The sequence below is a fragment of the Juglans regia genome, chromosome 7, assembly GCF_001411555.2.
Source record: "Juglans regia cultivar Chandler chromosome 7, Walnut 2.0, whole genome shotgun sequence".
Lineage (NCBI taxonomy): Eukaryota > Viridiplantae > Streptophyta > Magnoliopsida > Fagales > Juglandaceae > Juglans > Juglans regia.
This window is the reverse complement of record NC_049907.1, coordinates 30639018-30652687: the sequence shown is the minus strand read 5'-3', so window position 1 is coordinate 30652687 and position 13670 is coordinate 30639018. Positions and strand designations below refer to the sequence as shown.

The following is a 13670-nucleotide window of genomic DNA, read 5'->3' as shown; positions in this document are numbered from 1 at the left end:
TGCTTTGGGTTTTGCTGGTTTACTGATTTGTTGTTCTGGTTCATAACATTGTTTTTACAATCAGTCCATGGCTGGACAGTTGTCTATTAAAACTGTATAGTTTACGTTCATTTTTTAGGTTTTAATAAATATTCCCTCTTTTTTAAGGTTGAACATGGATGTTAATATTTTTTATATGAGGTTTTTCATGCTTTTTAAATTAATGATGCTCTCATCATATTAATTTTTTCTTTCAATTTAATTGAAACCTCTCCAGAGTTAGATAGATACGAGGTTATGGAATACAAAATATTTCCTGGCATTCCCTGTGCTTAAACAATGGGGTGTGTGTGTGTGTGATGAAACCCCTCGCTCACCAAAAAAACAGAAGATCGATCAAGTACGTTGATGTCGTTATGAGACCCAGGCAAACAAAACAAAACATGTCATATCCAAAGATCGTAAGATGCAAAAACCTCCAAAATAATAGTTGGTTGATTTACGTGACCAGAGTACATACATTCCCAAGCACTAGGACAGTTCTTCCATTTCCAGTGCATGCAATCAATGCTACCCAACATTCCTGGGAACCACGCCTTTGTCCGACATCTAGTAACCTTGCTATATCACTACTGTTTGGAGATCTCAAGTACTCAACCCCAAAAATTGACATAATCACCTTAACAAATTTCTTCATACTCAACTGTGCGGTGCTTTCTCCGAATCTGACATACTCGTCCATCAGATCTGCGGTTACCCCATATGCCAGCATCCTAATCGCTGCAGTCATCTTTTGAAAGGAAGACAATCCAAGCCTCCCACTAGCATCTCTCTTTTGGACAAAATAATCATTGTGGGAGACTACTGCAGAATGTATGCGTAAAAAAAGATCATGACTCATTCGAAACCTCCTCCTAAAAAGATTGGACAAATATATTGGTTGTTTAGCAAAGTAATCATTCCAAAGGCATTGATGACCTTCCAATGAATCACACCTGATGAACATACGACATTGAGGATTACGACGAGGTGAAGAAGATGCTCCCTCGGTAGCCCTTTCTACATTTTCAAGGGCAATTGCTTGCATCATATCCAACTCATGATCAGAATAATCATCATATACAATATGATCAATATTCGAAGAGGAATTCATAGCAAATTGAGGGAAGAAAAGTTGAAGAATTGGAAGAAGAAAGTTTGGTTTTTGATGTGTAGTTAGAGGATGGGTCTATTTATAGGGCTTAATCCTCAACTATTAGCTACAACTAAACAAGTTGGCAAAATGTGTTTGTTGGTTTCAAGAATTGTAAGTGTGATTGTTGGGTAGAAGAAGCGATGAGAACTTGTGGTTGTTAGTCTTTTAGAATTGAAGATGTGATTGTTGGGTAGAAAGGTTGGCATCATGTGTTTGTTGGCTTCACAAAATTGTAAATGTGGATGTTGAGTAGAAGAAAGGTTGGCAAAAATTATATATGTGATTGTTGGGTGTAAGAAGGGTTGGCAAAATGTGTTTGTTAGATAATTAGATAGGAAAAAAAGTTGGGAAACAATAATTTAAAAAAAAAAAAAATTAACTATTAATTAATATATGGAGTGTATTTGCAAAATATTAAAAAAAAAATATTACTAAAATATCTAATATTATATTATTATTTTGACTTTAGGATAGATAGTCCAATGTGGACTAGTTTCTTCAATGGCTTTGGCTTTAGCCAAAACCTCAACTTTTAGCCAAAATTTGGACTTGGCAATGGTCTAGTCTAAGGCAACATCAATCATATGCTAACTAAATTTCTGGGGCTAGGTTTAAATGATTTAGATCTATCTCTTAAACACCTGTTTCATCTGAGAGTAAAGAAAACAATATTGGGGTGTGATAATAGTATATATAAAAAAGTGCTCTTTCATGCTAGACCTCTGTATGAAATTGATCACTTCAAGCAATGAAAGCACCCAATGCATGTGAATAGCAAGTCTGCTACATGACAAAATATAACTCCATGCTTTTTTTCTTTTATAGTTAATGAGAGAATTTTATTACCATGAATAGGAAAAGCCCAAGTACACAAGAAATATACAAAGGAAATACCTAATTCACACTAGAAACAAAACGAGGCTAAAGCAAATCATGAAAATTATCACCATTCAATACAAGAGCCTTAGCCCAAAACTACAAAGTTCCACATCAAGCACAAAGGAATCATCTTCCATATGGAAACAACACGTTTTCTCCCCCTCAAAACCTTTCCAACATGAAAGAAGATCCACCACTTCCTTAAGCATCACCCAATCAATACCCATCCGACCAAAAATCTCATTCCACAGAGTCTTGGCCACCTCACAATGAAGAAAAAGATGGTTAATAGATTCATCATCTTTCTTGCATATGAAGCACCAATCAACTACACACATTCCATGCTTTCTTAAGTTGTTCGTGGTCAGAATTTTACCAAGAGACACCAACCAATAGAAAAATGCCACCTTACTAGGTACCTTCACTCTCCAAATGCTTTTCCAAGGGTAATCATAGCCACAATGACAGGTTAACACCTTATAAAAGGAACTAACCGAAAATCTGGAATTTCCTGCATGAACCCACAGCAAACTATCCTCCCTTCATTGGGCAATCTTTGAATTATAAGTCTTCCAAAAAAATCAGAGACTACATTCACTTCCCAATCATTCACATCTCTAACAAAATCTAAATTCCATTGAAAATTATTTTCATACAAGAAAAAGAATCAGCCACTGCAGCATCTTGATCCCTAGCAATCCTAAAAAGTGAATGGAAAGCAATCTTGAGAGCTGAATCCCCACACCAAATATCATGCCAAAAAAGTATCCTTGTCCCCACCTTAAATTTAAAATGATTAACAAACTCCCCCCAACCCATCCAAATGGTCTTCAACAAACTCACCCCATACACTCATCTTACTTCATTAGAACACCAATCCCCCCACATACTCCCATATTTAACATCAACAACATTTTTCCATAAGGCATCTCTCTCAATATGATATCTTCAAAGACATTTCCCAAGAAGTGCTTTGTTAAAAAACCTCAAATTTCGCACCCTCAAACCTCCACAAGAAACCAGTTGACAAACCTTCTTCCAACTAACCAAATGAAACTTTTTTTCCTCTCCTTTAACTCCATGAAAAAAAGTTACAAAAAATCCTCTCAATCCTATTTGCCACCCCTGCCGGCAAAGGGAAAAGAGAAAGAAAATATGTAGGAAGAGTAGAACGTGCTTTTAATAAGGTTATCTTCCCCCTTTAGACAAATATTAACTTTTTCCATCCAGCTAATCTCCTCTCGATATTCTCAATCACCCCATCCTAAATCGTAATAGATTGGTGAGGAGCCCCCAAGGGAAGACCAAGATACTTCAAAGGCAACGAAGATACCTTACACCCCAAAATATTGGCCAGATCTGAAATATTCGAAATACAACCAACAGGAACAACTTCAGATTTAGATAAGTTGATTCTAAGTCCCGAAACAGATTCAAAACATAACGAAAGGGCTCTCAAAAAACAAAGATGATCTTGCTTAGGCTCATTAAAAATCAATGAGTCATCAGCAAAAAAAAGGTGAGAGACTTTTAGGCTACTCTAAGACTCATCTCCCACCACAAAACCCGACAAGAAACTTCCTTCTATCGCTGCTTCAATCATTCTACTCAAAACATCCATAACAAGGACAAAAAGAAAAGGAGATAGAGGATCTCCTTGTTTCAAACCACGAGAACTATTGAAGAAACCAACTGGAGAACCATTCACCAAGATAGAAAATCTCGAAGTCGAAATGCAATGCTTGATCCACAAACACCATATCTCTCATCTCCATAGCGCCCACCTTTTTAGGAGTGCAATAAAAGTAGCATTGAAACTTTTCTCAAATTTCATAAATGAATGAAATTCAAGAAAAACCTTCATAAAATCTTCTCACACTATGTCCCAACAAGCTTGAAAAAAAGCCATTAAAAAACCGTCCGGACCCGGAGCCTTGTCCCTTGCCATTCCTCTAACCACATTAAGAACTTCTTCTTCAAAAACTCTGTCCAACCATTCTGCACATACCTGGTCAATAGAGTCAAAAAACAGCCCGTCTAACTTGGGTCTCCAAGAGAAATCCCTAAACAACTTCTCATAAAAATTCACAATATGTTCCTTGATAGCCACTTGATCCAAAAGAATGTTATCACCTTCATGTAGGACCTCTACAGCATTATTTCTTCGATGAGAGTTTGCCATTTGGTCAAAAAAGTTTGTACACTTATCACCTTCTTTCAACCACAAAACCCGAGATTTTTGCCTTCAAGAAATTTCTTCCATTAAAGAGATCTACTCGGTACGTTTGGGTAGTGAGAAGTGTTGAGAATGTTTGTGAATAGTAGTGAAAAAGTAATAATAAAATATTGAATAGTAATACAAAGTAGGTGAAAAGTAATGAATAGTAGAAAAGTAGGTAAAAAGTAATAATAAAGTAAAGAATAGTAGTGAGAGCACTTGAGGTACTCTCACTTGCCAAACATAAGTCAGCAATCACCCCTATTTTTCTCTCCATTACCTCCCTAGATAAATCCCCCAATTACTCCCTATCCTCCAAACACTACAATTGATCCAAAAGAAGCTTCCTCTTAATGTCCAAGTTCCCAAACACCTCTTTATTCCATTTCTTCAAATCTTGTTTAAGCGCTTTGAGTTTTCCAGCCAGAACAAAATTCGATGTATCAGAAAAAGTGTACGAAGACCACCACATCCTCACCCTATCCACAAAGCTCTCATCCTCCAGCCACATATTTTCAAATTTGAGATACCTATGCCCTCAGAAAAAATTCTCGGAAGTCTTTTCTAACTCAAATCTGGAAAATGAGCTTCCCAAGAAGCCGAAACCAAGAATCTGTCCAGCCTAGACCATGCCTTACCATTGGACCACGTAAAATCCCCTCCCGCCATTGGTAAATCAATCAAATCTAACTTGAAAAACAGATCTTAAAAGACTGTCATAGAAAAATAAGAACCCCCCACTCAATCGCTAGGAAATCGAGTAAAATTAAAATCACCTCCAAAACACCAAGGAGATCCCACCAATAGCAAAGACCCGCCATTTCATCTCATAAAATACTCCTGCTACGATCCAAATTCGGACCATAAACACCAGCAAAGGCCCATATAAAACCATCATCCACACTCTTAAAGCGGGCACGCCACCAAATATTCTCCCACATAATGATCAATCAACTCCACCACTCTCCTATCCCCCGATGCCCTTTTGATACTAACCCAACCCATCCCACACAATGACAACTCCACAAACTATTAACAATAGATTGATTAACAAACTTCAATTTGGTTTCCTGTAAAGAAATAACATCAACCCTCCACTTACGAATCAAATTCTTCACCCAGAGATATTTTCTAAAATCATTAAGCCCCTGAACATTCCAAAAAATTATCTTAGGTTTCATTGATAACCATTGGCAGCCCTCTACTTGCCTTTATTTTTAAAGGCACTTCCTCCCCTACCATCATAATTAACAAAGCACGACAATCTCTTCAATTCCTTCTCCTTTTTTAAAGCGGATCTAGCCAAAGAAGGCTGACTAGCCTCAATAGCAATTAGGAGGGCTCTAAATTGTTCCTCAAAGCCATCACAAGAAACTCCCACACAACCCTTAATTTCATCCACCTTCCTCAACACCCAATCAAAAGAGTTATTATTCCTATCAATCCCCAGAGGAATGGAACACAACAGATCAGGAGCATAATCCTCATTTCATTCAAACATTTCACCAAATCCACTTGCCTTAGAATCTTCACCTCCACAAAGAGCTAGCTGCATATCTGTATTATTAAACTGGGTGCAAGAGACCCCTGAATCACGTATCTCAGCAAACCCATGAGAATTCACCCTTAGCCACTCACCACCATCTACCTCCTCCACTATCACACCCACTACCACCTGCTCGACAGCACCATTACATAACTGAATAGACAATAATGACTGCATTGTCTCCTCACTGCCCTTCTCAATGATAAAATCAGTCTATTGTAACCCCAAGAACAGGAGAAAACAACTTCCTCCCTCTCGTTGGAGAAAATCTCGTCATCGGAAAGCCCCCGCAATAATCTCCTACCCTCGTCGACTCTTTCTGAGTTGCAAACCCATACATTTGAGTCGTCTTTGGACTAGGCTAAACCTCCACACATGATGGGCTCTTGGATCTCTGTCGACGAAGTGTCGCCTCCGTGGAACTTGACGCTAGAATGCCCCCTGAAGATTCCCCCACCGCCATTGATCCATAATGTGAAGACGATGCTTCCATCGGAACCGCCATGCGCTTGGGCTGAGCCTCCACCACACCTAACGAGCTTGAAGATTTATGCTGCCCATGAAGAATCTTAGGCCTCCAGTGGACATACCTAGTAACTAGGCCCCTGCCCAGCCTAACTCCTTTCTCAGCAACCATAGGCCTAAACAATGCCCACAACGCCTTCTTATTTTCTTTAGAAACCACCGAAATTTGGCCTAAGCCCATGAGCAAGCCCAACCCTCCATCTACCTTTTTCAGCAAAGAATCAAACTTCTCCTTCCAGCCAATTATCTCTGCCCGTATATGCCATAGATACCCTTCCACTTCTCCAAGTCTCTGCAACACCTCGGAAAGCCAACCAACAGCTCCGCCATCAATTTGATTCTGCCAGGACTTTATGATTGAACCATCCTTCCTATTTCTTCCTTTCTACACAAACTCCTCCTTCCTCTAATATCCATTACCACCCTTCTGGTGTGAACCAGAATGCCCAGGCACTGGCTTCAACAATGCCAACACATAAGAAGCTTCACCATAAGAGGTTGCACCTCTGTGAGAAGTGGCTATAATCACCTCTTTACCTTTGGGATCCCATGAAGCAACACCATTGTTAAAACGACTCTGTTATCGTGAGTAAACACAAAGGAAGGTGAACCGACCATCTCTCTCATATTCCTCACAAAACCAGCCCATCCACTCCCCTTCCGCCCTTCAAGATTCACTAAAATACCCTTTCCCGTACCAGTATCATACTTGATCAACTTCACAAACCTACCATACGAATTATGTCCTCTTTGAACCATGAGAATGCTGTCTCCCTCCCTTCTAGTCTGGTAAGAATCCATCTTTCCCAAGTTCCTCAAACAATCCTCCACTACCTTGGCCATCCAAACAACCATCCCTCCAGAAAGATAAAGAGACTTCATTACCCTCCTGCTCTTTTCGGAGATACAGAAAAAGTTGCCACCTTTTCTTCTAAACACAAACAACTTTGCTTCTAACCAAAAACTATGATCCATCTAGAACTAAACTAAGGAAAATTAAGCAATCCCCAAAAAGAAATTGCTAAAAGAAAAGGAAAGAGGGTTCGCAAACAAAATAGAAACTGGTAAAGGACTAAGGATTAATCCTGGCGAGAAGTGCAGGAATGGAAGACGAAAAGACATAGCAAAGAGAGAGAGACATACCCTTGTAACAAATTATATGATTTGTAATTTTACCAAATTGCATTAGGAACCTTAAAAGATAATATAATTAACATCCTAGTGAAGAATTTATCTGAAATACGTAGGAAAAATTGTGTTGCCAATATTACAAATGCGCATAACTCCATGCTTGAGACAAATAAGTCTTCACATTGATTTTTTTGTCAATTTGATTAGAAGGTTATATATGCACTCTCCACTTCATTCTCATGGAGGGAGGATGCATCATTAGGAGAACAAGGCAAGAATTCATAGACTAAAAGGGTGGAAAAGGTAAAGGTGTTCTAGTTTTGAATCCTTTATGTAACAATCTGATTGGTGGGATCAGAGTGTAACCTATTGGCTAATTGTCAAATTGATATCACACACAAACATACCCACACAACACCTAAATATTTCTATTTGGAAAGCCATTTGAATCTCTGATACCAGACTTTCCATTGCCCAAAGATAAATTTATTTATTTCTAAATTGACCGTGCATATTATGGTAGAACAAAAAGAAAGACATTGGTTAAGGGACAAGGGCATATGGAATATTTTTTTTATATGTACATGCATATGGAATATTTTATTCTAAATATTTTTATTTCATTCGGATACATACAATTGTAAAGTAAAACCCTTTATCAGATCCAACTAAATGTAGGGATTGAGTTTGATTCGGTTGATCGGTTTAAGTACTTTAGACAATTTTCAAATTGTCCGCACAAACAGCTTGCAAACTATTCAGGTCTCAGTCAAACCCAAGGGTGGATAGTTTTCTTCATTCTCTGCTAATTTATGTTTCATTCTTGGAGGCGAGGCAATGAAGACAGGCTCTGTTAGGCCCCTTCTAAGTGAGGGGTGTTTGATGTAAGATCATTTTCTAATGCCTTATCTCCTCATAATAGCAACTCTTTCCCATGAAAGAATATATGGTGGAACAATACTCCTTTGAAAATTTCTTTTTCTATTTTGATAGTTGCTTGAGGCCCCGTTTGGTTTATAGACTCAACTGATATCAACTCAGTTCAGTGTAATTCTAAGCTGAGTCTAACATCTAAATACCCAACTTTTAAATTACTAAACTCATCTCGACTCAAAACCTCTTTATACGTGGGACCCACAATATTTTTCAATTCAACACTTCTTTACACGTGGGACTCACAACATTTTTCAACTTCCCATAAATATATCTAAATTCATCTTAACATCCAAACACATTTAAACTTATCTTAGGTGGACCCCACAAAACTTACTACTATTCATAAAGAACTCAACTCAACTCAGCTCAACATCCAAACACAACCAGACAGATCCCAACAGTGGACGACTTATGAAAGCGACATTCTATTGTGGTTGATTGGTGTTGCCTATGCAAGAAGAGTGGAAAATAATCATTCATCTATTGCTTCACTATGAGGTTGGCTACAGCTTTATGGAACTCTAATTTAGGTTTATTTGGAATAGATTGGGCATGCACTATAGAGTGGTGAATCTTTTGTCATGATGAAAGGCCAATTTCATTATACTAGTCATGATTAAAAAAAAAAATTGATCCTGTCATGTGGGATAATGTAACGTCTTCGGTAGGATACGATGAAAGGAATTTTATGGATTGTAAAAAGATGGAGGATCTGAAGGAGCTCAGGTCTCCAACCCTCCTTCATTGAACATTAGCTGATTTCCACTTTTCTATTTTTAGCTATTACGATTTTTTTCACTTATAAAATAAAGCTATTAGGGCCTAGTTTGGATAGCAAAAGCCTCTCATCTCATCTCATCCCATCTTATCTCGATATCCAAACACCACAAACAAAAACATTTTTCAATTTCAAATCTTCAATTTTTTCATCTAATCATATTATCTAATCATTACAACTTTTCCAAACTTCCAAACAAAATATAAAAACAATTCAACTTTTTTAAATCCCAAAAGAAAAATAATATTAAAAAATTATATTCTAACAATATTTTAATTTATAATATTTATATTCAACTTTTTCTCTCTCCTTTCCAAAATCCCATAAAACATCTCAACTCAAATCATTTCATTACTATTCATAAACTATTTCACTACTATTCACAGATCATCTCATCTCACTATTCAAACCAGGCCCGAGTTTCTCACCCTTTTTTCTTTTTCTGTTTTAAGTGTATTTTTTGTATACTATTTGTGCTTCTGGGTAGGGCTGAAATTAGATGATTAATAAAGTTTAATAAATCAAAATTGAGTTAATACAAATATCTTAATTACTTACTATCTAACAACTCAGATTCCATCCGTGGAGGAAAAGCATGCTGTAAAAGTTCTGTGGCAGAGGGACGATCAGATGGACTTGGGGACATTAAGCGCCGCAATAAGGATTCCTGTTCAGGAAATTCAGCAATCCAAGATGGAGGAAGTTCTCCTTTCTGTTTCAAATCAGTGAGAACAATGTGCCTCTCCATTGCTGTCCCAAATGGGTGCCAAAGCTCAAAGAACACAACTCCTAAGCTGTACATATCCGCCTGTAAACCAAGATTACTAAATAATTTTAATGAAATATTTTGGAGAAAATTAGTCATAGCAGGAGCATCAGTAGAAAGCAAATAAAGAACAATCAAAATTCACCTTTTCATCAATCTTGGGCCATCCTTGCTCAATTTCAGGTGCAGTGTAAAAATAGGTACCAACTTGACCAGTTCCATCAAGTGAAACCCCAGCAGTATCTGAAGGATAACCTGGATCCTGATCCAACTGCTCCAACTTCAAGAACTTAGCTGAAACGAAGAGGTAAGGATGGTGTACCTTAGTATCCCATTTATATTAGTTTATTAGGCTAATTCAAAGGAGAAGCCACTTATCAAATGCCACTTATCATGTTGGAAAAACTTAAAGGGTACATAATGATGATAACAGAACTTAAATTTTGCTCGTGTATGTTATAACTGCTAGGCCACAAGCACAAAGTCTGGGTACACCGAGTGGCTTGAGAAGGCTCTGAATGTTAGGCCTCGTTTGGTTACGCAATTCAAATGAGATGAAATGAGATGTTTTGTTGAAAGTTGAATAAAATATAGTTATAATATTATTTTTATTTTGGGATTTGAAAAAGTTGAATTGTTTATTATATTTTGTGTGGGAGTTTGAAAAAATTGTAATGATTATATGAGATGAGATGAGATGAGATGAGATAGTTTGGTTTTGTGTAACCAAACCAACCCTTAGTCTCAAAGTCCATCAAAATTAACTGAGTAGTTTATACAATCAAAGAACATGACTGTCCAAAAGGATGATTACAAGAAGAATCAAAAGAGCAGCCACAAAAATTACGCTAAAACTGGAGCAACCACCTCGAGAATAGATGCACAAGGTAATGATGGTTTTAAAGGATTTGTTCATTCCTCCAAAATCTTCCAGTAAATAATATGCCTTGCCAACCATATATACTTTGTGAAAAGTAAATTGTACACAATCCAACCGCAGTCAAATCTAAGAAACCAGCGATCCAAATTCAGTTCTTGGAAAGGTTCAGTCAAGGCATCAATTAAATGCAACTGCTTAGACTTGGTAATCTTAAAGTTATCCATGTGAACCAAACGGATTAACAAGTGGGGGAACGAATATGGATCTTCAGAAGCTGAGTATAGACATAAAGACGTTAGTCACAAACCCCAAGCTCTAATGGCTACACTAACTGGTGATTTCATGTGATTTGTCATCATTTTTAATGCCACCACCTTTCATTTAATCTCTAATTTATATTTGCACCCACAGTTGCAAAAATGATACAAAATATGCTTTATAGTCGGACCATGAGACCTAGTTACCCGGTTCTAAGACAAAATCATTGGGTATGCTTGGTTAAGGTGTTTAGTGTTTGGCATGAATAATTTCAAAGTATCCCTTTATGTTCCTAATTCAAGCTGCTCTTTGACTGTTAAGGTTTTAAGTAATGTATGAAATGCTGATTTGTCATATATATGGAAATTATGAGCTTTTGTTTTATGAATAAGTATGAGCTTTTTCAAAAGAAATTTATTCTATAAGGAGTTATAGGAATGCAGAAAACTTGCATCCTTGGAAACAGCTTCCAAAACAGAAATTTAGGACTCTACAAACCCTATGGGCAGGCCTGTGCCATACCTCTCAAAAGAGCTTAGGGAATTTCCTTATTTGCAAATAGAAAATTGGAAGCTTTCTAGAAGTCCTAAAAACCTATGTCGTCAATCTAAATGTAGCCAGAAAAAACCCTAATGTTTTCTTATTAATTATTTCAGTTCAGCCATAATTCCCCCTTGATGCTCACCCTCTTCAGCCCCTAAAACTTAAAAAAAATATTCATAAAAAAAATCCAGTTGGCCTTTGGTGATTTAAGTGATTTTTCTTCAAGTTTTCTCAATTACTTTCTCCAAAAGGAACGTTTGGGAAAAATGAAGATCTCCAGTATAAGAAACAGCACTTCATTTCATAAAGTGGTTTCTGGCTTTAAGCAGATCTGAACAGACTGAACAAGTATGATGTGATAGGCTTATGAATGCATGTTCCCAATACAATCAGTAATACCAGTACAATGTGATAGGCTTATGATATACATGAGAGTTAACAAGAATCCTAGAAGACAAATAAACAAATATAAAAATGCGAGAGTTCAAAAGGGAAACAAATCAAATTAGAAAATCTCGATCTTACCAAGGCCAAAATCTCCAATTTTGATATCATTCCGGGCATCAAAGAAGATGTTATTTGGGGTTAAGTCACGATGGATGATTCCTTGTCCATGAATGTGGGCCAAACCTTCCACAATTTGACGAAACAAATGCCATGCTAACTCTTTGTCAAAATGACTATATGATTCAAAAACCTGACGGAGCGTCCTTAAACCATAGCAATGAAATAGAATATAAGAACAAGATATGGCAAACTAACACGTATTAAAATAAAACCTAGATAATGTTAAAGACTTATGGAGTTAAATTTTAAAGAACAATGATAAAACCAAACATGTTTAAAACTCAGAGGTAGCCAAATACATCAAAGAAAAACATGGCACAGATCATACAATCCAGCACTCATGATTGCCAAATGAGGAATGATGGAACAATCAAACAAGCACTAAGCGTCATGGAGAGTGATTCTATGAATAATGTGTGAAGATAATATACAAAAATTAAATGCTTTACCTGGAGCATTCAAATCTGAAGATACTATACAAAATTAAATGCTTTACCTGGGGCAATATTCCATTTGAATATATAGATACGTCGACTCAAGCTTGTTCTCATGCCCAAGGGCATCAACTGAGCTTGTGCCTAAGTAGCTGAAACTGGAGCTTGCTGCAGTCATTGAACCCCCAGTAGTGTCACCAAAAGAACTAACAACTCCTGTTTCAAACCATGCCTGGAAGTTTTTATGATCATTACAACCATCATATAAACAACGAATCTTTCTAATTTTGTACAAACATTCATAGAACAAAGGTTTTAGTATAGAAATTGAAGCATCTTATCAAATAATACGAATTATCGCATCTGAAAGATGATTCCATGGTAACACAAGAACAAAATAAAATTTATAGAAAGGAAAAATAATCCAAAAGCAAGGAGAGGACATTAGAAATTACGTAGAAATAAATCAAGAATGAAGAAAGTTCTTACCTGATAGTACCGGACAACATGTTGATGCTGCAAACGGGAAAGAGTGGCTACTTCCCTAAATACCTCGCCATTAAACAAATTTTAATCATATTGCAGTAAAGATATGAGGGAAAAAAAAAGAGTTATGATAAAAACAGAATAAGACGAAACACCAGTTTTATGACTAATTTCCACAAAAGTGTGGCATTTTAAGGAAGGTGTGGATGCCAAGAAAACAATGGATGAAAAAAAAAAAAAACTACTTAGGCTGTGTTTGTTTCATCTCTTGGTCTGTTTGGAAATGGCGGAAAAGAGAGGTTAATGAAAACTGGCTAATTCATCAATGGGAAAATCGTGTTCATGAGGTGAAAAATGACTTAGCCCTCTCCAGGAGAGAGTGTCATCTTGCACCCCTTGCTTTACGCTTTTTTCTTCACCTAGGCAATAAATAGACATTGTTTTTAGCTCAAATGAGAGATAAGAATCTTTTTGCTAAAGTAATTTTATTATTGCAAGCAGTCTTAAAGATTATTAGATGTGATGTTTTCTCCCCCTTACATGCTCTCC

At 36.9% G+C, this 13670-nt stretch overlaps 1 protein-coding gene across 1 annotated transcript in view; it reads right to left on the bottom strand.

Moving 5' to 3' along the window:
* LOC108979906 (eIF-2-alpha kinase GCN2) overlaps positions 1 to 13670 on the bottom strand; it is a 47242-nt gene that overhangs the window by 13058 nt on the left and 20514 nt on the right. The window contains exons 12-16 of the mRNA XM_018950705.2: positions 13125 to 13179; positions 12698 to 12867; positions 12160 to 12344; positions 10099 to 10247; positions 9746 to 9995 (exon numbers count right to left, since the gene is read on the bottom strand). Of these exons, the coding sequence (XP_018806250.1) occupies positions 9746 to 9995; positions 10099 to 10247; positions 12160 to 12344; positions 12698 to 12867; positions 13125 to 13179 (809 nt within the window). The remainder of the gene's footprint in view (positions 1 to 9745; positions 9996 to 10098; positions 10248 to 12159; positions 12345 to 12697; positions 12868 to 13124; positions 13180 to 13670) is intronic.